The 21,347-nt window shown below is 45.8% G+C and overlaps 2 protein-coding genes across 2 annotated transcripts in view; one reads left to right on the top strand and one right to left on the bottom strand.

Moving 5' to 3' along the window:
- Positions 1 to 13,706, bottom strand: part of LOC139267214 (proto-oncogene tyrosine-protein kinase LCK-like) — a 178,444-nt gene extending 164,738 nt beyond the window's left edge. Inside the window, exon 1 of the mRNA XM_070885179.1 lies at positions 13,355 to 13,706. The gene's annotated coding sequence lies outside the window, so the exon portion shown is untranslated. The remainder of the gene's footprint in view (positions 1 to 13,354) is intronic.
- Positions 12,916 to 15,656, top strand: mpg (N-methylpurine DNA glycosylase). Its single transcript, XM_070885183.1, has one exon. The coding sequence runs from the start codon at positions 13,055 to 13,057 to the stop codon at positions 13,862 to 13,864; it is 810 nt and encodes a 269-aa protein (XP_070741284.1). The 5' UTR covers positions 12,916 to 13,054; the 3' UTR covers positions 13,865 to 15,656.
- The last annotated feature ends 5,691 nt before the right edge of the window (positions 15,657 to 21,347 follow it).

The raw sequence follows: 21,347 nt of genomic DNA, 5'->3' as shown, positions 1-21,347 counted from the left end.
TTCAATCTCCATCCTCTCTCTCATCATGTAAGGTACCGCTCTTGCCTTGTGATGGATGGGTCCGCCCCCGGACGGAATCAAATTAACCTGCACTTTTGCTCCTTGGAACTTCCCGATGTCTGGTTTGAACAGCGAGGGGAACTTGCTTAGGACCTGGGTACATGAGGTGTTGTCAACGGACGAAAAGCACTCGGATGTCGTCCCAGTTCCAGCGTATCTTTCCCAGCCAGTTCCTGCTGAACAGCGTGGGGCCATCGCCCGGTACCACCCAGAGTGGTAACTCGTGCACCGTTCCATCGTAGGAGACCTTTACAGTAGCACTGCTGATTACGGGAATCAGTTCCTTTGTGTACGTTCTCAGTTTAGTACGAATGGGAGTCAGGACTGGTCTTGAAGCCTTGCTGCACCACAATTTATCAAAAGTCTTTTCGCTCATTATGGACTGGCTTGCACCCTTGTCCAGCTCCATAGACACCGGGAGTCCATTTAATTCAACCTTCAGCATTATCGGGGGACACTTTGTAGTAAATGTGTGCACCCCATATACCTCTGCCTCCTCAGTCTGAGGCTCTGGTTCGTCGTGATCCACCGTGGATCTGTCCTCCTCTGCAACATGGTGGTTTGCAGGATTAGTAGGGTTTGCAGCTCACCTGCACATAAGTTGGAGGTGTCCTATTGTTCTACAGCCCTTGCAAATATAATCTTTGAAGCGGCATGAATGAAAACGATGATCACCCCCGCAGCGCCAACAAGGTGTTAATGGCCTTGTATTCGCCACCCTTGATGGTGGACTCTGAGTCATCTGCAGACATGCAGCTGCAGGCGTGTAAGTCCTGCCATGTACAATTCGATTCGAAAACAACATTACTTTGTTCACAGTACATGCAGCAGCACTAGTGTGCTGAGAAATTTGTTTGGTATTGTCACTGGTGGCGATAAACGCCTGGGCTATCGCTATGGCTTTACTCAAGGTTGGGGTCTGTACTGTCAAAAGTTTGTGAAGTATTACTTCATGGCCAATGCCAAGTACAAGGAAGTCCCTGAGCATGTGCTCCAAGTGTCCTTCAAATTTGCAATGTCCTGCAAGGTGTCTTAGCTCGGCGACGGAGCTCACCACTTCCTGGCCTTCATACCTCTTGTAAATGTAGAATCGATACCTCGCCATCAGAACGCTTTCCTTCGGTTTAGCTGTTCCTGGACCAGTGTGCACAACTCATCTTACAACTTGTCTGTGGGTTTCGCTGGAGCGAGCAGGTTTTTCATGAGGCCATACGTTAGTGCCCCACAAACGGAGAGGAGGATCGCCCTTTGTTTGGCAGCGTTCGCTTCTCCTTCCAGCTCGTTGGCCACGAAGTATTGGTCGAGTCGCTCCAGGAAGGTTTCCCAATCATCTCCCTCCCAAAATTTCTCCAGGATGCCCACGGTTCTCTGCATTGTTGCGGTGAGGTTCGTCATCTGTATCTCATCGCCAGTTGTTAAGTCTAGAATAAAGAGTCAGACTAGATACTGCAAGCTCAAAGTAAGGTGTGACCGTAGTCATCTATTACAGATCTCCAGCTTATGAGGCCTTATATACAGGTGCTCCCAAGGAATTGTGAGATCCCTTGGGACTCCAGGGGATAGGCCCTCTGGTGGTTAGACATGGTATTTATAGGTTTACATTCATAACATAGAGTACATCCGAACTCCACTGAGGTTGAAGCAGAGCAGCCTTTTAAATGATGCGACATGTGATTTAGAACATGGCACCATAACACTATGAGTAGTTACGGTTAGTTCCACTTTTTCCCGGCGAGCGATATTGTGGGCAAGATGTGTGCGAGGTGGTGAAAGTGATGTTGGGCGATCTCCTGGGTGTTAGTTTCGGCAAATGTGATCTTTACGACAAAATAAAGTGGCCGGTTTGTATTATTGAATCTAGGCGTTAATTACGTGCGAAAAGTAACGCTGGGCGATATTATGGGCGTTGGTTTCACCCATTCTGATGATTCCGCCCCAAAAAAGTGGCGGGCGGTATTATTTTTTGTCTGCGTTACACACATAGGGAAAGTAACACTCGGCGATAAGTGTCCGAAAAATGGGCGGCAGTTTCTATTTTGTGGCTAAATGGGTGATATCTGGGTGTTATACGTCATTTCAGCATTAAAATGGATGTTAAGTGGGCGTTATGCATGCAAAAAAAGTGGAAAATCTAGTCCAATGTTCAGCTCTGAATGAGTATTGCAAGCACAAACCACTTGCAAGCTACTTTTCAATGGCCTCCTACAGGGAGGGATATTGACACTCTTGGGGAACCTCTGTAATATCGAGACACTCTCCAGAGGCCTCCTTCAAGTATCTACACACTTCCAGAGACCCCATCAGTTACCCAAAGAGAAATATTGTTCTCATTGCAGAAAACATTTTCCTCCTGCTCCTCTGGGCTTCATATTCAGGTAAGTATATTTTAAAATCCTCCCTTTTTGGTGGTGGCCTGTAGCAGTCCCTAAAAGGACCGCCTGTTCGGTCACATGTAGACCTGGCTTTCCTGAACACAGCCACGTTGGCTGCTGTTGTAATGGTGATGTGTACTGTTGGGGTAAAAAGACTTCTCTTCCTCAAGGTGGACTCCCTGATATAAGGAATCGACACCTGCCGGTATTGTATAGCGACCACGGAATCACTCAGATGAAACCTCGGTTAACCGGTTATTCGAACATGCTCGGGAAGGTCCGATGGACACTTCCCCGATCAGAGGTTTTACAATTACAATTATACAGTTTTTCGAGGGGTGCGATCTTCCTACAAAACCACCGATTGGCCTGCTGCTCAGACTGGCTCTAAGTGGTTCTCCCCCATCTGTCCATCTCCCATGGTGTCAACTTTGCCTCAGTTCCTCATGACGTGTGAATTGACCTTGCTTCCCAGGGTATGCTAATTTTCTAGGCTGTGACTCTCCACTGCCCTTGTTATTCAGTACTGAGTGTATGTTTTCATCTTCTATCAGTCTGTGCTAAGGGTCAATACATTGTTGGCTACTTATAATGGTTCATTAACCATCAAGCTTTGCAACATAGCAAGCTTTGCTGCTTCCCTTTCTTAAAACCCATTCAAGCAAGTGTATAAGCATGCTTTACATACATAAGCGTGTTTTGCATACAATTACAATCGCTACAAAGGCAGGAACTCCTGATTCCTCAGAACCCCCTAATACTGATAAGCCCTACAATTCAGTTCGGTTATTGGTTTTCCTCCCCTTACAATCCCCATTAATGGCCCTTGGCTATATGCCCAAGATAGGCCATTTCCAATCTGTTTCTTCTATTTTTCCTGATCTTCCCCCACATGGGGTCTTCTCTATGTTGTTTTGGATAATCTCTTTCATTGTGTTCAATTCACTCGAGTTTGTTCCTCATTCAGTTCAAGTATCAGTTTTCCTTGTGGCCCAATGGCCTTCTCATGTGTGAGTCTCCAGGGTTGCCTTTGCTTGGGTAGCGCTACTTCCCGAACTGCAGGACCCACCTGTTGGCTTTCCCATCAAGGTTATACTAAATAAGTATTTTCTGCCAGACTGTCTATATTCCCTTTATTCAATGTTTTAACTATAGTTCGGGCTAAGGCCTGCCTCTTACGTCGGTTACATCTTTTACAGACTAACAATAGCAAGATGACCAAAATGATCCCTTGCACTACAACCAGTACATGTGACACTATCCGTATCCACAGATGAACTTGCAGATTGAGTCCAGCATTCCATTTTCTCAGTGTTCGAATTCTGCCCCGCCTGGGGTATCCTCTGTTTCTTCTATTTTTCCTGATCTTCCCCCACCTGGGGTCTTCTCTTGTTGTTTTGGATAATCTCTTTCATTGTGTTCAATTCACTCGAGTTTGTTCCTCATTCAGTTCAGGTATCTGTTTTTCTTGTGGCCTGATGGCCTTCTCATACCCTTCTCGGATAGTGTCTATCATTGTCCCATTGATGGTTTCTTCTTTCAGTTCAGAGTTTATAACGTATCTATTTATGTGTGTCTCATCATGCGGGGTAAAGTAGAAGTCAGTATTCATGATGACGCATGAGGAATCTCCTCTCTTATTTGTGACCATCATCTCAGTCACCGTGGTGCTCACACACCATTCCCCATTTCCTCATGGAGCAGCGGTAGTTTCGTAGTCCCGTGCTGGGGGGGTGATACTCAAGGTGCACCCATCCATTTGGTCATATCCACAGTCATCTTTGAGCATTTGTAGTGGATCATGACATAAAACAACTTGGTTATTTTTGTAACAATCATCTATGCTGAGACTCTTCGGGCTAGATTTTCTACATTTTTGCATGCTTAACGCCCACTTAACGTCCATTGTACCGCTGAAATGATGTATAACGCCCGTATAACAGTCGCAGTCTAAGAATAATGGGTAAGCCATTTAGGACCGAGATGAGGAGAAACTTCTTCACTCTTAGAGAGTGGTTAACCTGTGGAATTTTCTACCGCAGAAAGTTGTTGAGGACAATTCGTTAGATACATTCAAAAGGGAGTTAGATATGACCCTTAGACCAAAGGGATCAAGCGGTATGGAGAGAAAGCAGGAAAGGGATACTGAGGTTGAATGATTAGCTATGATCTTATTGAATGGCGGTGCAGGCTAGAGGGGCCAAATGGCCTGCTCCTGCACCTAATTTCTATGTTTCTATGTTTCTATATATCACCTATTTAGCCACAAAATGGAAACTGATGGGTATTTTTCAGAAATTTATCGCCGAGCGTTACTTTCCACATGTGCGTAACGGCAGGAAAAAATAATACTGCTCGCCCACTTTTTTTGGGCGGAATCATCAGAATGGGCGAAATCATCGCCCATAATATTGCCCAGCGTTACATTCCACATGCTATTAACGCCTAGATTCAATAATACCGCCCGACCTTTTTTTTTGTCGTAAAGAGCACATTTGGCGAAACTAACGCCCAGGAGATCGCCCACTATCACTTTCACCACCTCGGACTCATATCGCCCAAAAAAACACACAGAAAAACTGGAACTGTTCTGAACTAAAGCCAGCGGTGTGGCTGCCATTTTTTAAATCGAAGGTCTTTTCATTCAAAAGGCTGCTCCAACTTCTGAGGACTTTGGATTGACTCTGGAGTTCATCTCAGGCGAAGTGACCATCTCAACACACATATTTTCAGACTCTGTACTATTGGAGGTTTACTCTAGGTGTACTTTAGTGAGGAAATTATTGCTTCTGATCAACCACTATTATACTTTCATTGCAATGGGGCCAGCCATTTCTCAGCCTGCAGCGATTAATACGCAGATGCTGCAGAGTGCAGATGGCTCAATGTGTGATGCACATCATTATGTCCCCAATTTAAGATGTGCAAGAATGAGGAGGAAGGCCAGACCATACACACCCTGCACGTACAGGGAAAAGAGGTCTTACCTCGACGTGTTTGAGCACACCTGTCTTCAGAGACTGCGCTTCCACAAGGTGGTGATCAATGCAATATGTGAGCTCATCAGGCCACATATGCAGCCTGCCATCAGGACATTAGTGTCAGTCGAGGTCAAGGTCATCGCGGCACTGTCTTTCTTCGTGTCCGGTTCCTTTCAGGCCTCCGCAGTCGAGATTTCCCCTCTGTCTCACCATGCCACCCATCGCTGCATTAGACAGGTCACAGAGGCCCTGTATGCGCGAAGGATGGACTTTATCAGCTTCCCCATGACCATGGAGGCTCAGACTGACAGGGCTGGAGCATTCTACCGCATTGCTAAGTTCCCCAGGGTGCAGGGAGCAATATAGTGCACTCACATCACCATGCGGCCTCCTTCTCGGGACCCGGAGTTTTTTCGTAACAGAAAAGGATTTCACTCCCTGAAGGTCCAACTAGTTGTCGACCACAAACAGATCATATTGGCAGTGAATGCCAAATGTCCGGGCACCTTCGATGAGGCCCATATCCTGCATGAGAGCGCTGTCTCTGACATGTTTAAGAGTCAGCCACAAGGACAATGCTGGATGCTTGGTGATAACCGATATGGCCTAGCCACCTGGCTGATGACCCCCCTGCGTTACACCCACACTGAGGCCGAGAAGCGATAAAACCAGAGCCACAGAGACACATGCAATGTGGTCCAGAAAACAATAACTGTGCTTAAGCAGCACTTCAGATGTCTGGGCCACTCAGGAGGGGAGCTACAATACATCCCTGAGCAAGTAGGTAAATTCGTGGTCATGTGCTCCATGCTGCACAACCTGGCTCTCAGGAGGGGACAAGAATTGCCAGAAGGGACGATGCTCCACCTCATGAGAGAGAGGAAGAGGGCGACGAGGGGCTGGATGCTGACCTAGGGCCAGAGAATCAGGCTGACTGTGCAACCATGCCCACGCCCCCCTCCAGACCGCAGGAAAGGGCCCGTGGTGGCTACACAGCTGCAAGACTCTTAGTGGGAAGCTGATATCTGAATGATTTGCCTGAAAGAACGTTGCTGTGAGTGACAATGCTGACACATTGCTGTGTGTGTGCAGCTCAGACATCAATGGTGCCCATAACTGCTTACAGAGTTCCAAGACAAACCTCCGTATCCTGTCTTTATATGGTCCTACATCCTCGCTTCCTGTAACCAAGACTTCTGGCAGTCTCATTGCCCTTCCGGTCATTAGTTCAAAGGGTGTCAGTCCTGTCGTCCAACTAGGGGTTGTCCTGAGTTTCATTAGTACTCTGGGTAACATGTCTACACATCCCTTTCCAGTCTCTTCGATTGCCTTGGCTAGGGCTGCTTTTAAGGTCCTATTCATTCATTCCACCAATCTGGAAGATTCCGGATGGAATAGGATATTTTTGCCTGATTCCTACTAATGCATAGGCCTGTTTCATTTCTAGTGGCGAAAGCTTCTACCCACTTCGTAAACTGGTCTATTATCACTAGGCAGTATGTCTTCCCCTTGTTGCTGGGTAATGGTCCAGTAAAATCTATCTGTAAGTTTTCCCAGGGTCCTGTCGGTCGGGGCTGATGTCCCATTCTGATCTTTACTTTCCCCCCTGAGTTGTACTTTGCACATGTCAGGCACCTTCTACAGTGGTTCTCTATATCTCTACCCATTCCCTTCCACCACCAGCATCTGGACATCGAGCTTATCATGTTGGTTCTACCTGTATGGACATACCCATGGTATAAATTTAGTAGGCTCCCCTGGATGCATTCCGGAGCCACCACATTCCCGTCTTTCCTCCATATCCCGTCAGTCCCTTGTTGGGCTCCTCTCTGCTTTCACCCATCCTTTTCCTATGGAGTGGCTTCTTCCTGTATGTTAAGCATGTTTACTTCCTCAGGCCCGATATACATCCTCCGACCTGGGCTTCCCGGCTAGTGTACCTGTCTCCGCCACCCCCTTGGCTGCCTCGTCTGCCCAGCACACACTCTTGGGGTAGGAGGGAGGCTTCCACTAATTTCTTAACAATATCCTCGTGTTTTATTGTCCCTCCTCCTTTAGTCATGTATCCCCGTCTACTCCACGCTATATAATCATGCACTACTCCAAAAGCATACCGACTGTCTGTATAGATGTTTACTCTGTTTCCCTTAGCCATACTCAGAGCCTCGGTGAGAGCCACCAATTCAGCCACTTGAGCCGATAGGCCCCCTTCTAGCCGTCCTTCCCTTCTAACCTGTCCGCTGCTATCTACCACGGCCCATCCCATCCGTGTTATCCCGTTGATATAGTGCTGGAACCCACCTATGTATAGATCCATGTGTGCCTCCTCAAGTGCGGTTTCACTAGCTTGACTAATTCCCTCATCTTTTCCTGTTGGGCTACACGGATGCTCCTCTCCCTGCGTAATGATCCAACCTGAAGGGTTGTTACAGTTGTCTTTTATTGTTACCATCCTGTTGGGGGGATGAGAGCATTGCTTCCCACCTAGCCCTTCAAACGTCGGATACCGGTTTTAGCCTTCCTGTGTTAAGCACCTCTACTAAGGTATGCTGGGTAGGTAGGATAATGTGTCCCGACATTACTATGCCACTGGCCTATGCCTGTTCCCATGTAATTGAGTCACCACCGCGATATGATCTTTACTGTGGTAGGTATAGATTCTGGTCGGGTAATCGTAGGGCTGGAGCACTTCTGAGAGCTTGTTTTAACCTTACAAATGTAATTTCCTGATCAGGGCCCCAGTTTACAAGCTCTTGGGAGGATTTCCCCCCTTTGACCAGGTTCTGTATAGGTTGGGCCATCTCGGCATATTTGGGAATAACATTTCTGCAGTAGTTGAATAGCCCTAGGACCAGCCTGACCCCTTTCATGGTCCCTGGCTTTGGAATCGATCTAATAGCCTCCTTTCTGACCTTGGGCATCTGTCTTTTCCCTTGTGTTATGATGTATTCTAGATATGTTACATGTTACTTCACTCTTTCCATATTAAAGATTACACATTTTTTTTTAATTCTTTATAACCGTTACAATTTTATTTTCCTTCTGGCATGTGGGGAAATATTCACTTCCAATTAAGAAACACAAATTAATAATGTCCAGTTAATTTTTTTAATTCCATGCAGCGATGCTAGAGTTGTTTGGTGAACTAAATAAAACAGCTGCCAGTGGAAAGGGTTAACTCCTTTGCAGGTTTGTAAGAAGGCCTGATGTCATTACGTGATTTCGCATAATTCTTTTCTTTAAAAAACCTTTCCCAATATCAGAATACGGCATCCATTTTAAAAAGGTTTTCAAACCCGAAATTTAAATCTTTACTGAAGTAAAACTGTCTCCTAATTTAAAATAGCATTTTCCAAACATCCAAAACGGCAACTTTTATCATATAAAGTGTCTTTTATTTCTTTGCCAATATTTACACTTTGAAACAAAATCGGAATTTCACTGTGGCCACAAGGAAAGTCCAGTTTTCATTGGTTAATTACCCTCCAATTAAACCAATATCTTTTTCACAGCCAATATCAAATAGCATCCAGTAAGTTACATCTTTTTCCATTGTTAATTTAAACTAATAAGACAATTGCAAAATCTTTTTTTTCTCCATTAAACATTCAATGGTTTCTTCTTTCAGTAATCTAGCTTCAAGGTAGTAATTTTAATCTAGAACAAACATACAAATTCATCGTCTCCCCCCCTTTTGAATCCTAACTTAATAATATTTTGATGGCCTTCCTCCAGTCCATCATTAAACACCTTTTGTTGTCTCTTTCTCGGCACAAAAGCTGCAGCTTCTGTCGGTTTGAACTCGTAAGTTTTTATTATTTTCACATTCTTTCCTGCTAGCATTTATACCTGGGACCCTTTTGGTCCATATCTCAGAGATCCCCCTTGGTCTTCATTTCATCCTACTGGCCAGTTTCTCCTAAACATCCTGGGGTCCCACCCCCCACCCCCCCTTTAGATTGTATTCCTTCTTGTTTGCGCCATGCACAATTAATACAGGCTTCTCCCTGTTATTACCGTGTCACTCGTCACGCTTCAGGACATACACCTATCCCCTACCTTGGTTTTCGTCCTTCCGAAGTTCGCTATAACTTAGTTATACAGATTATCCCCTTCTAGTTCTTTATACAGATTACCTCCTTCCCCGTCAATGCTGCAGCTCTGCAGGTGGTAAACATACTCACTGCCATTGCTAGCTGCCACATCATCCGGGTCGGACTGTCTGCACCCTGCTCGCAGCACCAATTGTTGGGGTAAAAGGAAGACTTTTCTTCCTCAAGGTGGACTCCCTGATATAAGGAATCGACACCTGCCCGTATTGTACAGCGACCACGGAATCACTCAGATGAAACCTCGGTTAACCGGTTATTCGAACATGCTCAGGAAGGTTCCGATGGACACTTCCCCGATCAGAGGTTTTACAATTACAATTATACAGTTTTTCGAGGGGTGCGACCTTCCTACAAAACCACTGATTGGCCTACTGCTCAGACTGGCTCTGAGTGGTTCTCCCCCATCTGTCCATCTCCCATGGTGTCAACTTTGTCTCAGTTCCTCATGACGTGTGAATTGACCTTGCTTCCAAGAGTATGCTATCTTTCTAGGCTGTGACTCTCCACTGCCCTTGTTATTCAGTACTGAGTGTATGTTTTCATCTTCTATCAGTTTGTGCTAAGTGTCAATGCATTTTTGGCTACTTAGAAACATAGAAACATAGAAAATAGGTGCAGGAGTAGGTCATTTGGCCCTTCGAGCCTGCACCGCCATTCAATAAGATCATGGCTGATCATTCCCTCAGTATCCCTTTCCTGCTTTCTCTCCAGACCCCTTGATCCCCTTAGCCGTAAGGGCCATATCTAACTCCCTCTTGAATATATCCAAAGAACTGGCATCAACAACTCTCTGTAGCAGGGAATTCCATAGGTTAACAACTCTCTGAGTGAAGAAGTTTCTCCTCATCTCAGTCTTAAATGGCCTACCCCTTATCCTAAGACTATGTCCCCTGGTTCTGGACTTCCCCAACATTGGGAACATTCTTCCCGCATCCAACCTGTCCAGTCCCATCAGAATCTTAGATGTTTCTATGAGATCCCCTCTCATCCTTCTAAACTCCAGTGAATAAAGGCCCAGTTGATTCAGTCTCTCCTCATATGACAGTCTAGCCATTCCTGGAATCAGTCTGGTGAACCTTCGCTGCACTCCTTCAATAGCAAGAATGTCCTTCCTCAGATTAGGAGACCAAAACTGTACACAATATTCCAGGTGAGGCCTCACTAAGGCCCTGTACAACTGCAGTAAAACCTCCCTGCTCCTATACTCAAATTCCCTAGCTATGAAGGCCAACATACCATTTGCCTTCTTCACCGCCTGCTGTACCTGCATGCCCACTTTCAGTGACTGATGAACCATGACACCCAGGTCTCGTTGCACCTCCCCTTTTCCTAATCTGCCGCCATCCAGATAATATTCTGCCTTTGTGTTTTTGCCCCCAAAGTGGATAACCTCACATTTAGCCACATTATACTGCATCTGCCATGCATTTGCCCACTCACCTAACCTGTCCAAGTCATTCTGCAGCCTCTTAGCGTCCTCCTCACAGCTCGCACCGTCACCCAGTTTAGTATCATAATCAAAGTTAGAGAAATTACACTCAATTCCTTCATCTAAATCGTTAATGTATATTGTAAAGAGCTGGGGTCCCAGCACTGAGTTCTGCGGCACTCTACTAGTCACTGCCTGCCATTCTCTGCTTCCTGTCTGCCAACCAGTTCTCTATCCATTTATGATGGTTCATTAACCATCAAGCTTTGTAACATAACAAGCTTTGCTGCTTCCCCTTCTTAAAACCCATTCAAGCAAGTGTATAAGTATGCTTTACATACATAAGCGTGTTTTGCATACAATTACAATCGCTATAAAGACAGGAACTCCCGATTCCTCAGAACCTCCTAATACTGATAAGCTCTACAATTCAGTTCGGGTATCGGTTTTCCTCCCCTTAAAGGTACATCAGTGCAATGTTTCCTTTTGCTAACGCTTCCAAGCAAGGAAGTGGCATGGGGGTTAAGGTCAGATATCACCATGAAAAACTGAGTCTTCATAAACAGATTGAGTTCATAGAATTAAAACAGTACGGCAACAAAATATCACATTTGTCAATAGAAGGGCACAAATTACATGAAATCAGGTGTCAGAAATATCAGCATACAAAAAACATTTACTGAGTAAAATTAAACAGATGCTTTAATCAAAAACTATCCAATGTCCCATAATGATGGCCACTGTCAATTAAAAAATATTCTGTTTGTAAAAGGAACATTATATCATCCCCCCATGTAAACGGGTCACATTCTGGCACAATTACCCATGTAATGCTTTGTATCATTTTCATTGCAATTAATCATTGTATTAAAAAAAAAATTTGATGTTGCAAATGTTATCAAAACTTTATAAAGGCATTTGCACTTTAAACCATAATTGCAAAGTAACTTTCCCAGACAGGAGTCTGGTTTCTGTTCTGTGAAAAAGCCAATGATTTGGCTGTGGAAAAGATACTGATCAGGTCCTGTAAAACACCGAAACATAAACAGTAAACAAAAAGGAGAGTAACTTATAAATCAAATCTGTTATGTGGCGCCACTGCTCGTAGTTGTATGGACCTTGTAACATTGAAAAACATATTCAAATTTACAACATTTAAATTAATACAAAGATATTCATGAAATGCATGTTCTGCATTGAATTCTTTGTAGTGATAATAATCAATTCTCAATGGCCATAAAATGTACATTTTATTTTTCTCCCATTTAAGCTGATATTTATGTTCCAGGCAACATGAAACGTTGAGAGCTGGGAAACACTTGGAGCACTCAGATGTGGAAGTACTCAGTTCCAGGAACTACTTGAGGTGAGTGGGCCAGCTGGTCTGAAAGAACCTCAGGGTGGGAAACAGTCATGTGGTTGAGAAAGCAGTAGGGGCCAGATGAATTTAAAATTGACAGGTGGGGAAGCACTCGAGCTGGAAAGCATGAGCACTTGAGAGACAGGGAGCACTCTATGAGGGGCAGGGAAGCATTCAGGGCTTGGAAGCACTGATCTGTAACGAGTTGGGACTGGGGAGCATTTATAGGTATGGAGTTAAGCCGATTTTGAGGGACCACTGGAGTGACATTGTCACGAGTGTCACCTAACAAAACCAATACAAGTGCCCCTTTTAAGGGCACCACTAATGTGACAATCATATGGTCCAATCAAACTTAAAGGTTAACATAAGCAAAACAAGTCCCAAGAAAAACAAAGGGAACCTTCCCAATTAAATCATAATGTTGTTATGTGTGGTAAAGAGTTGGGATTGGGAAGCCCTGGAAGGTAAGGAGTTGGGACTGGGAAGCCCTGGAAGGGAAGGAGTTTGGAATGGGAAGCCCTGGTAGGTAAGGAGTTGGGGCTGGGAAGTACAAGACAATCCTGCTCCTTTAAGCAATTGCTACTTCCTGTTCCCATGCTGCTTCGCTGTGGTGGTGGTTAAGCCGAAGGGAAGTGTGAGTGCGACGGCAGCTGATGCCTTGGTCAGAGGGCCGAGCGATGCCAATCCCAGCTCTGGCTAACTCTGCGGGACTCGAGGCCGCAGCGAGCCCTGTTTAAATGGGACCGAAGAAAAGAAAACTGCTGGCCGCTCCGCCCCAGGGGAGCACCGGGGCGAGCGGGCTGTGTGCGGAGCGGGAGCCCCGGCAGCAGCGGGAGCCGGGAGCGGAGCAGGAGCCCCGGGATCGGGTCAGCAGTGTGTATTTCAGCCCTGGCACAGCGGCTCACGGCAGCCTGACCTCGGGCTTCTTCAATCGGCCTTGTGTGACTTTGGCCAAAGAGTTTCTGGGCCAGGTGCTGGTCCGCAGCTTTGCAGATGGCAGTGAGCTGAAGGGCCGAATCGTGGAGACTGAAGCCTACCTGGGCGGTGAGGACCAAGCGTCCCATTCCCGCGGGGGCAGGCAGACCGTCAGGAATGTCGCGATGTTCATGAATCCCGGCACCATGTATGTTTATCAGATCTACGGGCTGTATTTCTGTTTGAACGTGTCCAGTCAGGGCGACGGTGCGGCCGTGTTGTTGCGATCGCTGGAGCCTCTGCAAGGACTCGATGCAATGAGGCAACTTCGCAGCAAGCGGAGGAAAGCAAGTGGCAAGCCGCTCAGAGACCACGAGCTGTGCAATGGGCCCTCGAAGCTGTGCCAGGCGTTTAATATCACCAAGGCGTTTGACCGGGGGGACTTGGCTACAGGCACCGAGCTCTGGATGGAACCTGGCCCCGAAATCATTCAGGGGGCAGATATTGTCGCCACCAGCCGCATTGGCATAGGTTATGCAGGGGAGTGGGTCAGCAAACCTCTGAGATTTTACATAAAGGGCAACAAATGTGTGAGTGTTGTAGATAAGAAAGCTGAGAAGGTGAATGACTAATCTAATTGGGTTGTGTCGTTACAAATTCATGGTTCTGGATGCCCTCGTTTTTCATTGTTGGTGGTTCTATCGCTTAATTGTGTCCACAGAAGCTTCAGACACTGTTAATGCTGAGCAACTATTGCAACCCAATCTGCTCAAAATACCAGGTATGGTGTGATATTCCAGGAATTCTGAACGCTCTGGTTTTGTCATTACAGTAACCATATTGATTGGCTACAAGGGACTTGAATAAAAACAGGGAAAGCATCTTAAATGCCCGAATTAGTTAAACAACATCACACACACTCACTGAGTAAAATCAATACTGAGGCCTCTTCGTCAGGATAGATGAAATTGCCACACTTGAAAAATCGTCCTGGTCCAGTAAAACCCATCAGTGGTAATTAAGATAGATAATGATGCCACTGATGGCTGGAGAAAATACTTTATAAAAATATTTGTATTATCTATGTCTCAATTAACTGTTTTCACAATAAAAATGCTATATATATCTATTGCAATGGTTTATTATAGGACCATACACTACAGAAGCGATTCAGCCTATCATGTCTGTCGATTCTTTGTCAAGCAATTCAAAACTAATTCCACTGCTCTGGTCTTTCCACAAAGCCTTCTATCTTCCTCGGTTCCCAATACCCCTTAAAAGATGCAAGGGTTTCTGCCTAAAAGTAGGCAATTCCATTCTATGTAATTATGCACTGAAAGAGATTTCTCCTAACCACTCACGTCATTCTCTTCGTGGCAATTTGAACTTTTAACCCCACTCACTGACTTCTCAAAAAGGGAAAATAGGCCGGAATTTTCTGGGGTCCATGCGGGCACGATCAGAGGCGGGTCAGGTATGAAATGTGAAAAAGTCGGAGTGGATTGGGAACCCGCTGTCATCCCACCCCCACCTGCCTTTCATTCAGGCGTGTTTGCCGGTGCAGCAGCGACCTGACCGGCAGAGGTAGGCGACGTAGTTGAAATCATTATTAGCTTGTTGTCAAGACATGTAAGTGCCCTTTTCCTCATACCTTTCAAATTTCGCTGCATAGCGCAGCTCGAGAACCACATCTGTCAACCTGAGGCGGATGTTGAGTGCCCATTTATCCAGCTGATTACTTGACAGCATCAAATGTTCTATAAAAGCTCCAACCGCATAGCTGATCACTTTCCTTGGACAGAAGCTGTTGCTGACTACATTGCCAGCACAGATTTAACTTTCGGCAGGCTCGAAGTGTTTTCAGCAAAGTATCCAGTGTCATCTCATTGGTAGAACCCCTCTCACCTTTGACAGATTGCTTCGGTCAACTCCACTTGACCTACCATCTATTCCATCAGCATGGGTGCCGTTTATACTATCTCACCTTGGTGCTCAGTATCTGACCACGATGAACCCCAACACCAGCAGCACCAACAATAACACCAATCTTCTCTACAACCACCTGATGCATCACTCGACAGGGCATCAGCACCCGAGCACATTGCTGTCCAGGAGACCAGGGATGTCCTCATCATAGTCAGATTTACTTAACTTTATGCTGTATACCCATATGGCTGCCACATGCTGCGCCCAGTTGGCACCACCCCACAGCAATAACAAACCATTCCCACAATGACCAAGCCATTCACCGTTAGTGGAGGTACCGTTATGATTCACCATTCACTGCAACTCACTAAGCCACTTCCAAAGGTGCACACACATTTCTCCAAGACCGGAAAGTGGTGGAAATAAAGATTTTTATGGTTGAGATCACATTAATGGAAACTTGACATTAATATTAAATAAAACACCTAAGTGACTACCCTTGTGAATCAACTTGTGTGTCATCTTTCTCTTACGTGTTCTTCCACGAGTTTCTACCCCTGTGGCTTCAGCGGCGATAAAGGAAGCCTGCTCACTTCCCTGCTGCGACTGCTTAGACACTCTCAGCAGATGTCCTATGGGTTTTGGAGCCTCCTGATGGCCCCGCGAAAGTCTGCATCTGCGACTGTGCAGGGGCAAACTCGGCCATCGCTGTCCAAGGAGGCATCTGGGGCACTGACTGAGGGGGTGGCAATGAGGGAGAATTATTATAATCGTCTTGAGAGGAGCCCACACTTCCATGTCCCCGCTCACCATCACCCATCTCATGGGCCACCCGTACTTCCCTGCTGGCAAGGAGCAGGAGAGTACCTTGCTGCACATCAGTGGGGCCATGAGGACTCACGTCTATGCTGACATCCCTTTGAGAGAGAAGGCCAATGAGCCTCTGCCATCTATTCCCCATAGATAGCATATGCTCATGTGAGTGGCACATCGGTTGCTCCATGCAGGTGGCCACCCTTTCCGTGGAAGAGGCTACATTCGCGATCGCCTGCGACACAGTTCTGTTCACCGCATTACAGGAAGGACGTGATGCACTGGAGAGGGGACAGAGGAGATTTACGAGGATGTTGCCAGGAGTGGAGAATCTTAGCTATTAGGACAGATTGGATAGGCTGGGTTTGTTTTCCTTGGAGCAGAGGAGGCTGAGGGGAGACCTCATTGAGGTGTATACAATTATGAGAGGCCAGGATATAGTGGATAGAAAAGGACCATTTCCCTTAGAGGGGTCAACAACCAGGGGGCATCAATTTAAAGTAATTGGTAGAAGGTTTAGAGGGGATTTGAGGAAATATCTTCATGTGGGAGTCTGGAACTCGCTGCCTGAAAGGATGGGAGAGGCAGGAACCCTCACCACATTTAAAAAGTACTTGGATGTGCACCTGAAGTGCCGTAACCTGCAGGGCTACAGACCAAAGAGCTGGAAAGTGGGATAGAAACATAGAAAATAGGTGCAGGAGTAGGCCATTCGGCCCTTCTAGCCTGCACCGCCATTCAATGAGGTCATGGCTGAACATGCAACTTCAGTACCCCCTTCCTGCTTTCTCGCCATACCCCTTGATCCACCTAGTAGTAAGGACTTCATCTAACTCCCTTTTTAATATATTTAGTGAATTGGCCTCAACAACTTCCTGTGGTAGAGAATTCCACAGGTTCACCACTCTCTGGGTGAAGAAGTTTCTCCTCATCTCGGTCCTAAATGGCTTACCCCTTATCCTTAGACTGTGACCCCTGGTTTTGGACTTCCCCAACATTGGGAACATGCTTCCTGCATCTAACCTGTCTAAACCCGTCAGAATTTTAAACATTTCTATGAGGTGCCCAATCATTCTTCTGAACTCCAGTGAATACAAGCCCAGTTGATCCAGTCTTTCTTGATAGGTCAGTCCCACCATCCCGGGAATCAGTGTGGTGAACCTTCGCTGCACTCCCTCAATAGCAAGAATGTCCTTCCTCAAGTTAGGAGACCAAAACTGTACACAATACTCCAGGTGTGGCCTCACCAAGGACCTGTACAACTGTAGCAACACCTCCCTGTCCCTGTACTCAAATCCCCTCGCTATGAAGGCCAACATGCCATTTGCTTTCTTAACCGCCTGCTGTACCTGCATGCCAACCTTCAATGACTGATGTACCATGACACCTAGGTCTCGTTGCACCTCCCCTTTTCCTAATCTGTCACCATTCAGATAATAATCTGTCTCTGTTTTTACCACCAAAGTGGATAACCTCACATTTATCCACACTATACTTCATCTGCCATGCATTTGCCCACTCACCTAACCTATCCAAGTCGCTCTGCAGCCTCATAGCATCCTCCTCGCAGCTCACACTGCCACCCAACTTAGTGTCATCTGCAAATTTGGAGATACTACATTTAATCCCCTCGTCTAAATCATTAATGTACAATGTAAACAGCTGGGGCCCCAGCACAGAACCTTGCGGTACCCCAGTAGTCATTGCCTGCCATTCTGAAAAGTCCCCATTTACTCCTACTCTTTGCTTCCTGTCTGACAACCAGTTCTCAATCCATGTCAGCACACTACCCCCAATCCCATGTGCTTTAACTTTGCACATTAAACTCTGTGTGGGACCTTGTCGAAAGCCTTCTGAAAGTCCAAATATACCACATCAACTGGTTCTCCCTTGTCCACTCTACTGGAAACATCCTCAAAAAATTCCAGAAGATTTGTCAAGCATGATTTCCCTTTCACAAATCCATGCTGACTTGGACCTATCATGTTACCTCTTTCCAAATGGGCTGCTATGACATCCTTAATAACTGATTCCATCATTTTACCCACTACTGAGGTCAGGCTGACCGGTCTATAATTCCCTGTTTTCTCTCTCCCTCCTTTTTTAAAAAGTGGGTTTACATTGGCTACCCTCCACTCAATAGGAACTGATCCAGAGTCAATGGAATGTTGGAAAATGACTGTCAATGCATCCGCTATTTCCAAGGCCACCTCCTTAAGTACTCTGGGATGCAGTCCATCAGGCCCTGGGGATTTATCAGCCTTCAATCCCATCAATTTCCCCAACACAATTTTCTGACTAATAAGGATTTCCCTCAGTTCCTCCTCCTTACTAGACCCTCTGACCCCTTTTATATCCGGAAGGTTGTTTGTGTCCTCCTTAGTGAATACCGAACCAAAGTACTTGTTCAATTGTTCTGCCATTTCTTTGTTCCCTGTTATGACTTCCCCTGATTCTGACTGCAGGGGACTTATGTTTGTCTTTACTAACCTTTTTCTCTTTACATATCTATTGAAACTTTTGCAATCCGTCTTAATGTTCCCTGCAAGCTTCTTCTCGTACTCCATTTTCCCTGCCCTAATCAAACCCTTTGTCCTCCTCTGCTGAGTTCTAAATTTCTCCCAGTCCCCGGGTTCGCTGCTATTTCTGGCCAATTTGTATGCCACTTCCTTGGATTTAATACTATCCCTGATTTCCCTTGATAGCCACGGTTGAGCCACCTTCCCTTTTTTATTTTTACGCCAGACAGGAATGTACAATTGTTGTAGTTTATCCATGCGGTCTCTAAATGTCTGCCATTGCCCATCCACAGTCAACCCCTTCTTAAGTATCATTCGCCAATCTATCCTAGACAATTCACGCCTCATACCTTCAAAGTTAGCCTTCTTTAAGTTCTGGACCATGGTCTCTGAATTAACTGTTTCATTCTCCATCCTAATGCAGAATTCTACCATATTATGGTCACTCTTCCCCAAGAGGCCTCGCACAACAAGATTGCTAATTAATCCTCTCTCATTACACAACACCCAGTCTAAGAGGGCCTCCCCCCTAGTTGGTTCCTCAACATATTGGTCTAGAAAACCATCACTTATGCATTCTAGGAAATCCTCCTCCACCGTATTGCTTCCAGTTTGGCTAGCCCAATCTATGTGCATATTAAAGTCACCCATTATACCTGCTGCACCTTTATTGCATGCACCCCTAATTTCCTGTTTGATGCCCTCCCCAACATCACTACTACTGTTTGGAGGTCTGTACACAACTCCCACTAACGTTTTTTGCCCTTTGGTGTTCTGCAGCTCTACCCATATAGATTCCACATCATCCAAGCTAATGTCTTTCCTAACTATTGCATTAATCTCCTCTTTAACCAGCAATGCTACCCCACCTCCTTTTCCTTTTATTCTATCTTTCCTGAATGTTGAATACCCCTGGATGTTGAGTTCCCAGCTCTGATCATCCTGGAGCCACGTCTCCGTAATCCCAATCACATCATATTTGTTAATATCTATTTGCACAGTTAATTCAACCACCTTATTACGGATACTCCTTGCATTAAGACACAAAGCCTTCAGGCTTGTTTTTTTAACACCCTTTGTCCTTTTAGAATTTTGCTGTAAAGTGGCCCTTTTTGTTCTTTTTCTTGGGTTTCTCTGCCCTCCACTTTTCCTCATCTCCTTTCTGTCTTTTGCTTTTGTCTCCTTTTTGTTTCCCTCTGTCTCCCTGTATTGGTTCCCATCCCCCTGCCATATTAGTTTAACTCCTCCCCAACAGCACTAGCAAACACTCCCCCTGGGACATTGGGGGATTAGGCTGGATAGCCTCTTGTTGGCCGGCACGGACACGATGGGCCAAAATGGCCGCCTTCTGTGCTGTAAACTTCCATGATTCTATGATTCAGCCCTCTGCTTTCGTGCAGTCATATTTCCTCAGACTGGTTTTTGCGGGGGGTCAGCGATCGCAATCGGTGGTGGGTCGGGTGGGAAAGTGTTTTCCCTAGCGGGTCGGGACCCTACTGTGAAACTGCCGCCACGCGCCTTTACCAACTGTCGGGTCTGTCAGCGCTGAGCAGACCCGACAAGCAGTGGCGGAGAAGGTAATTAAAATCATGAGTGGCTTGTTTACAGCCACTTATCGATGTCTTTTTCCCAGCTTTTTTGATTTGACGGGTTGCCCACTGGTTTCCTGCTGTGCTTAGACATCGTCTGTGAATCTGAGGAGGGAGGTTAGTGGCCATTGAATCAGCTGATGAGTTGACAGCTTCAAATGTCAAGTAAAGTTCCCAGTTGATTGAGACATGTTCCCTTAACCACTAGCATCTCTAAACTGTAATTCCACTACAGATTCAGGATGCTGCAAGTCTTTGCACAAGTCTCCATCCAGTCTGACCTCATTAACTCTCCCACCATTGATAGATTACTTCTTTCATAAGAACATTAAGAACATAAGAAATAGGAGCAGGAATAGGCCATTTGGCCCCGTGAGCCTGCTCTGCCAATTAATAAGATCATGGCTGATCTGAGCTTCGGCTCAGCTCACTTCCCTGCCCGCTCCCCTTGACCCTTCACTCCTTTATCATTTAAAAATGTCTTATATCCATTTTAAATATATTCAAGCCTCACAGCTCTCTGGGGCAGACAATTCCACAGATTTACGACCGTTTGAGAGAAGAAATTCCTCCTTATCTCAGTTCTAAATGGGCAACCCCTTATGCTTAAACTATGCCCCCTAGTTCTAGATTCCCCCATGAGTGGAAACATCCTCTCTGCATCTACCCTGTCAAGCCACCTCAGTATCATATATGTTTCAATAAGATTACCTCTCATTCTTCTAAACTCCAATGAGTATAGGCCCAACCTGCTCAACCTTTCTTCATAAGTCAATCCCTTCATTTCAGGAATCAACCTAGTGAATCTTCTCTAAACTGCCTCCAATGCAAGTATATCCCTCCTTAAGTAAGGAGACCAAAACTGTATGCAGTACTCTAGGTGTGGTCTCACCAATACCCTGTACAGTCGTAGCAGTAGTTCTCTGTTTTTATAATCCATCCCCTTTGCAATAAAGGCCAACATTTCAGGTGCCTGCCTGATTACGTGCTGTACTTGCATACTAATTTTTTGTGTTTCATAAGAAAATAAATAGGAGCAGGAGTAGGCCATTTGGCCCCTTGAGCCTGCTCCGTCATTCAATAAGATCACGGCTGATCTGATCCTGACCTCAACTCCACTTCCCTGCCCGCTCCCCATAACCCTTGACTCCGTTATTGCTCAAAAATCTGTCTATCTCCACCCTAAATACATTCAATGACCTAGCCTCCACAGCTCTCTGGGGTAGAGAATTCCAAAGATTCACGACCCTCTGAGAGAAGAAATTCCT

Source organism: Pristiophorus japonicus, chromosome 7 (genome assembly GCF_044704955.1).
Source record: "Pristiophorus japonicus isolate sPriJap1 chromosome 7, sPriJap1.hap1, whole genome shotgun sequence".
Taxonomy (NCBI): Eukaryota; Metazoa; Chordata; class Chondrichthyes; family Pristiophoridae; genus Pristiophorus; species Pristiophorus japonicus.
This window is presented reverse-complemented; position numbering and strand designations above follow the sequence as displayed.

Bases quoted from the DNA above. Each gene is read 5' to 3' on its own strand.
- mpg (XM_070885183.1), top strand. From the start codon at position 13,055: ATGGGACCGAAGAAAAGAAAACTGCTGGCCGCTCCGCCCCAGGGGAGC.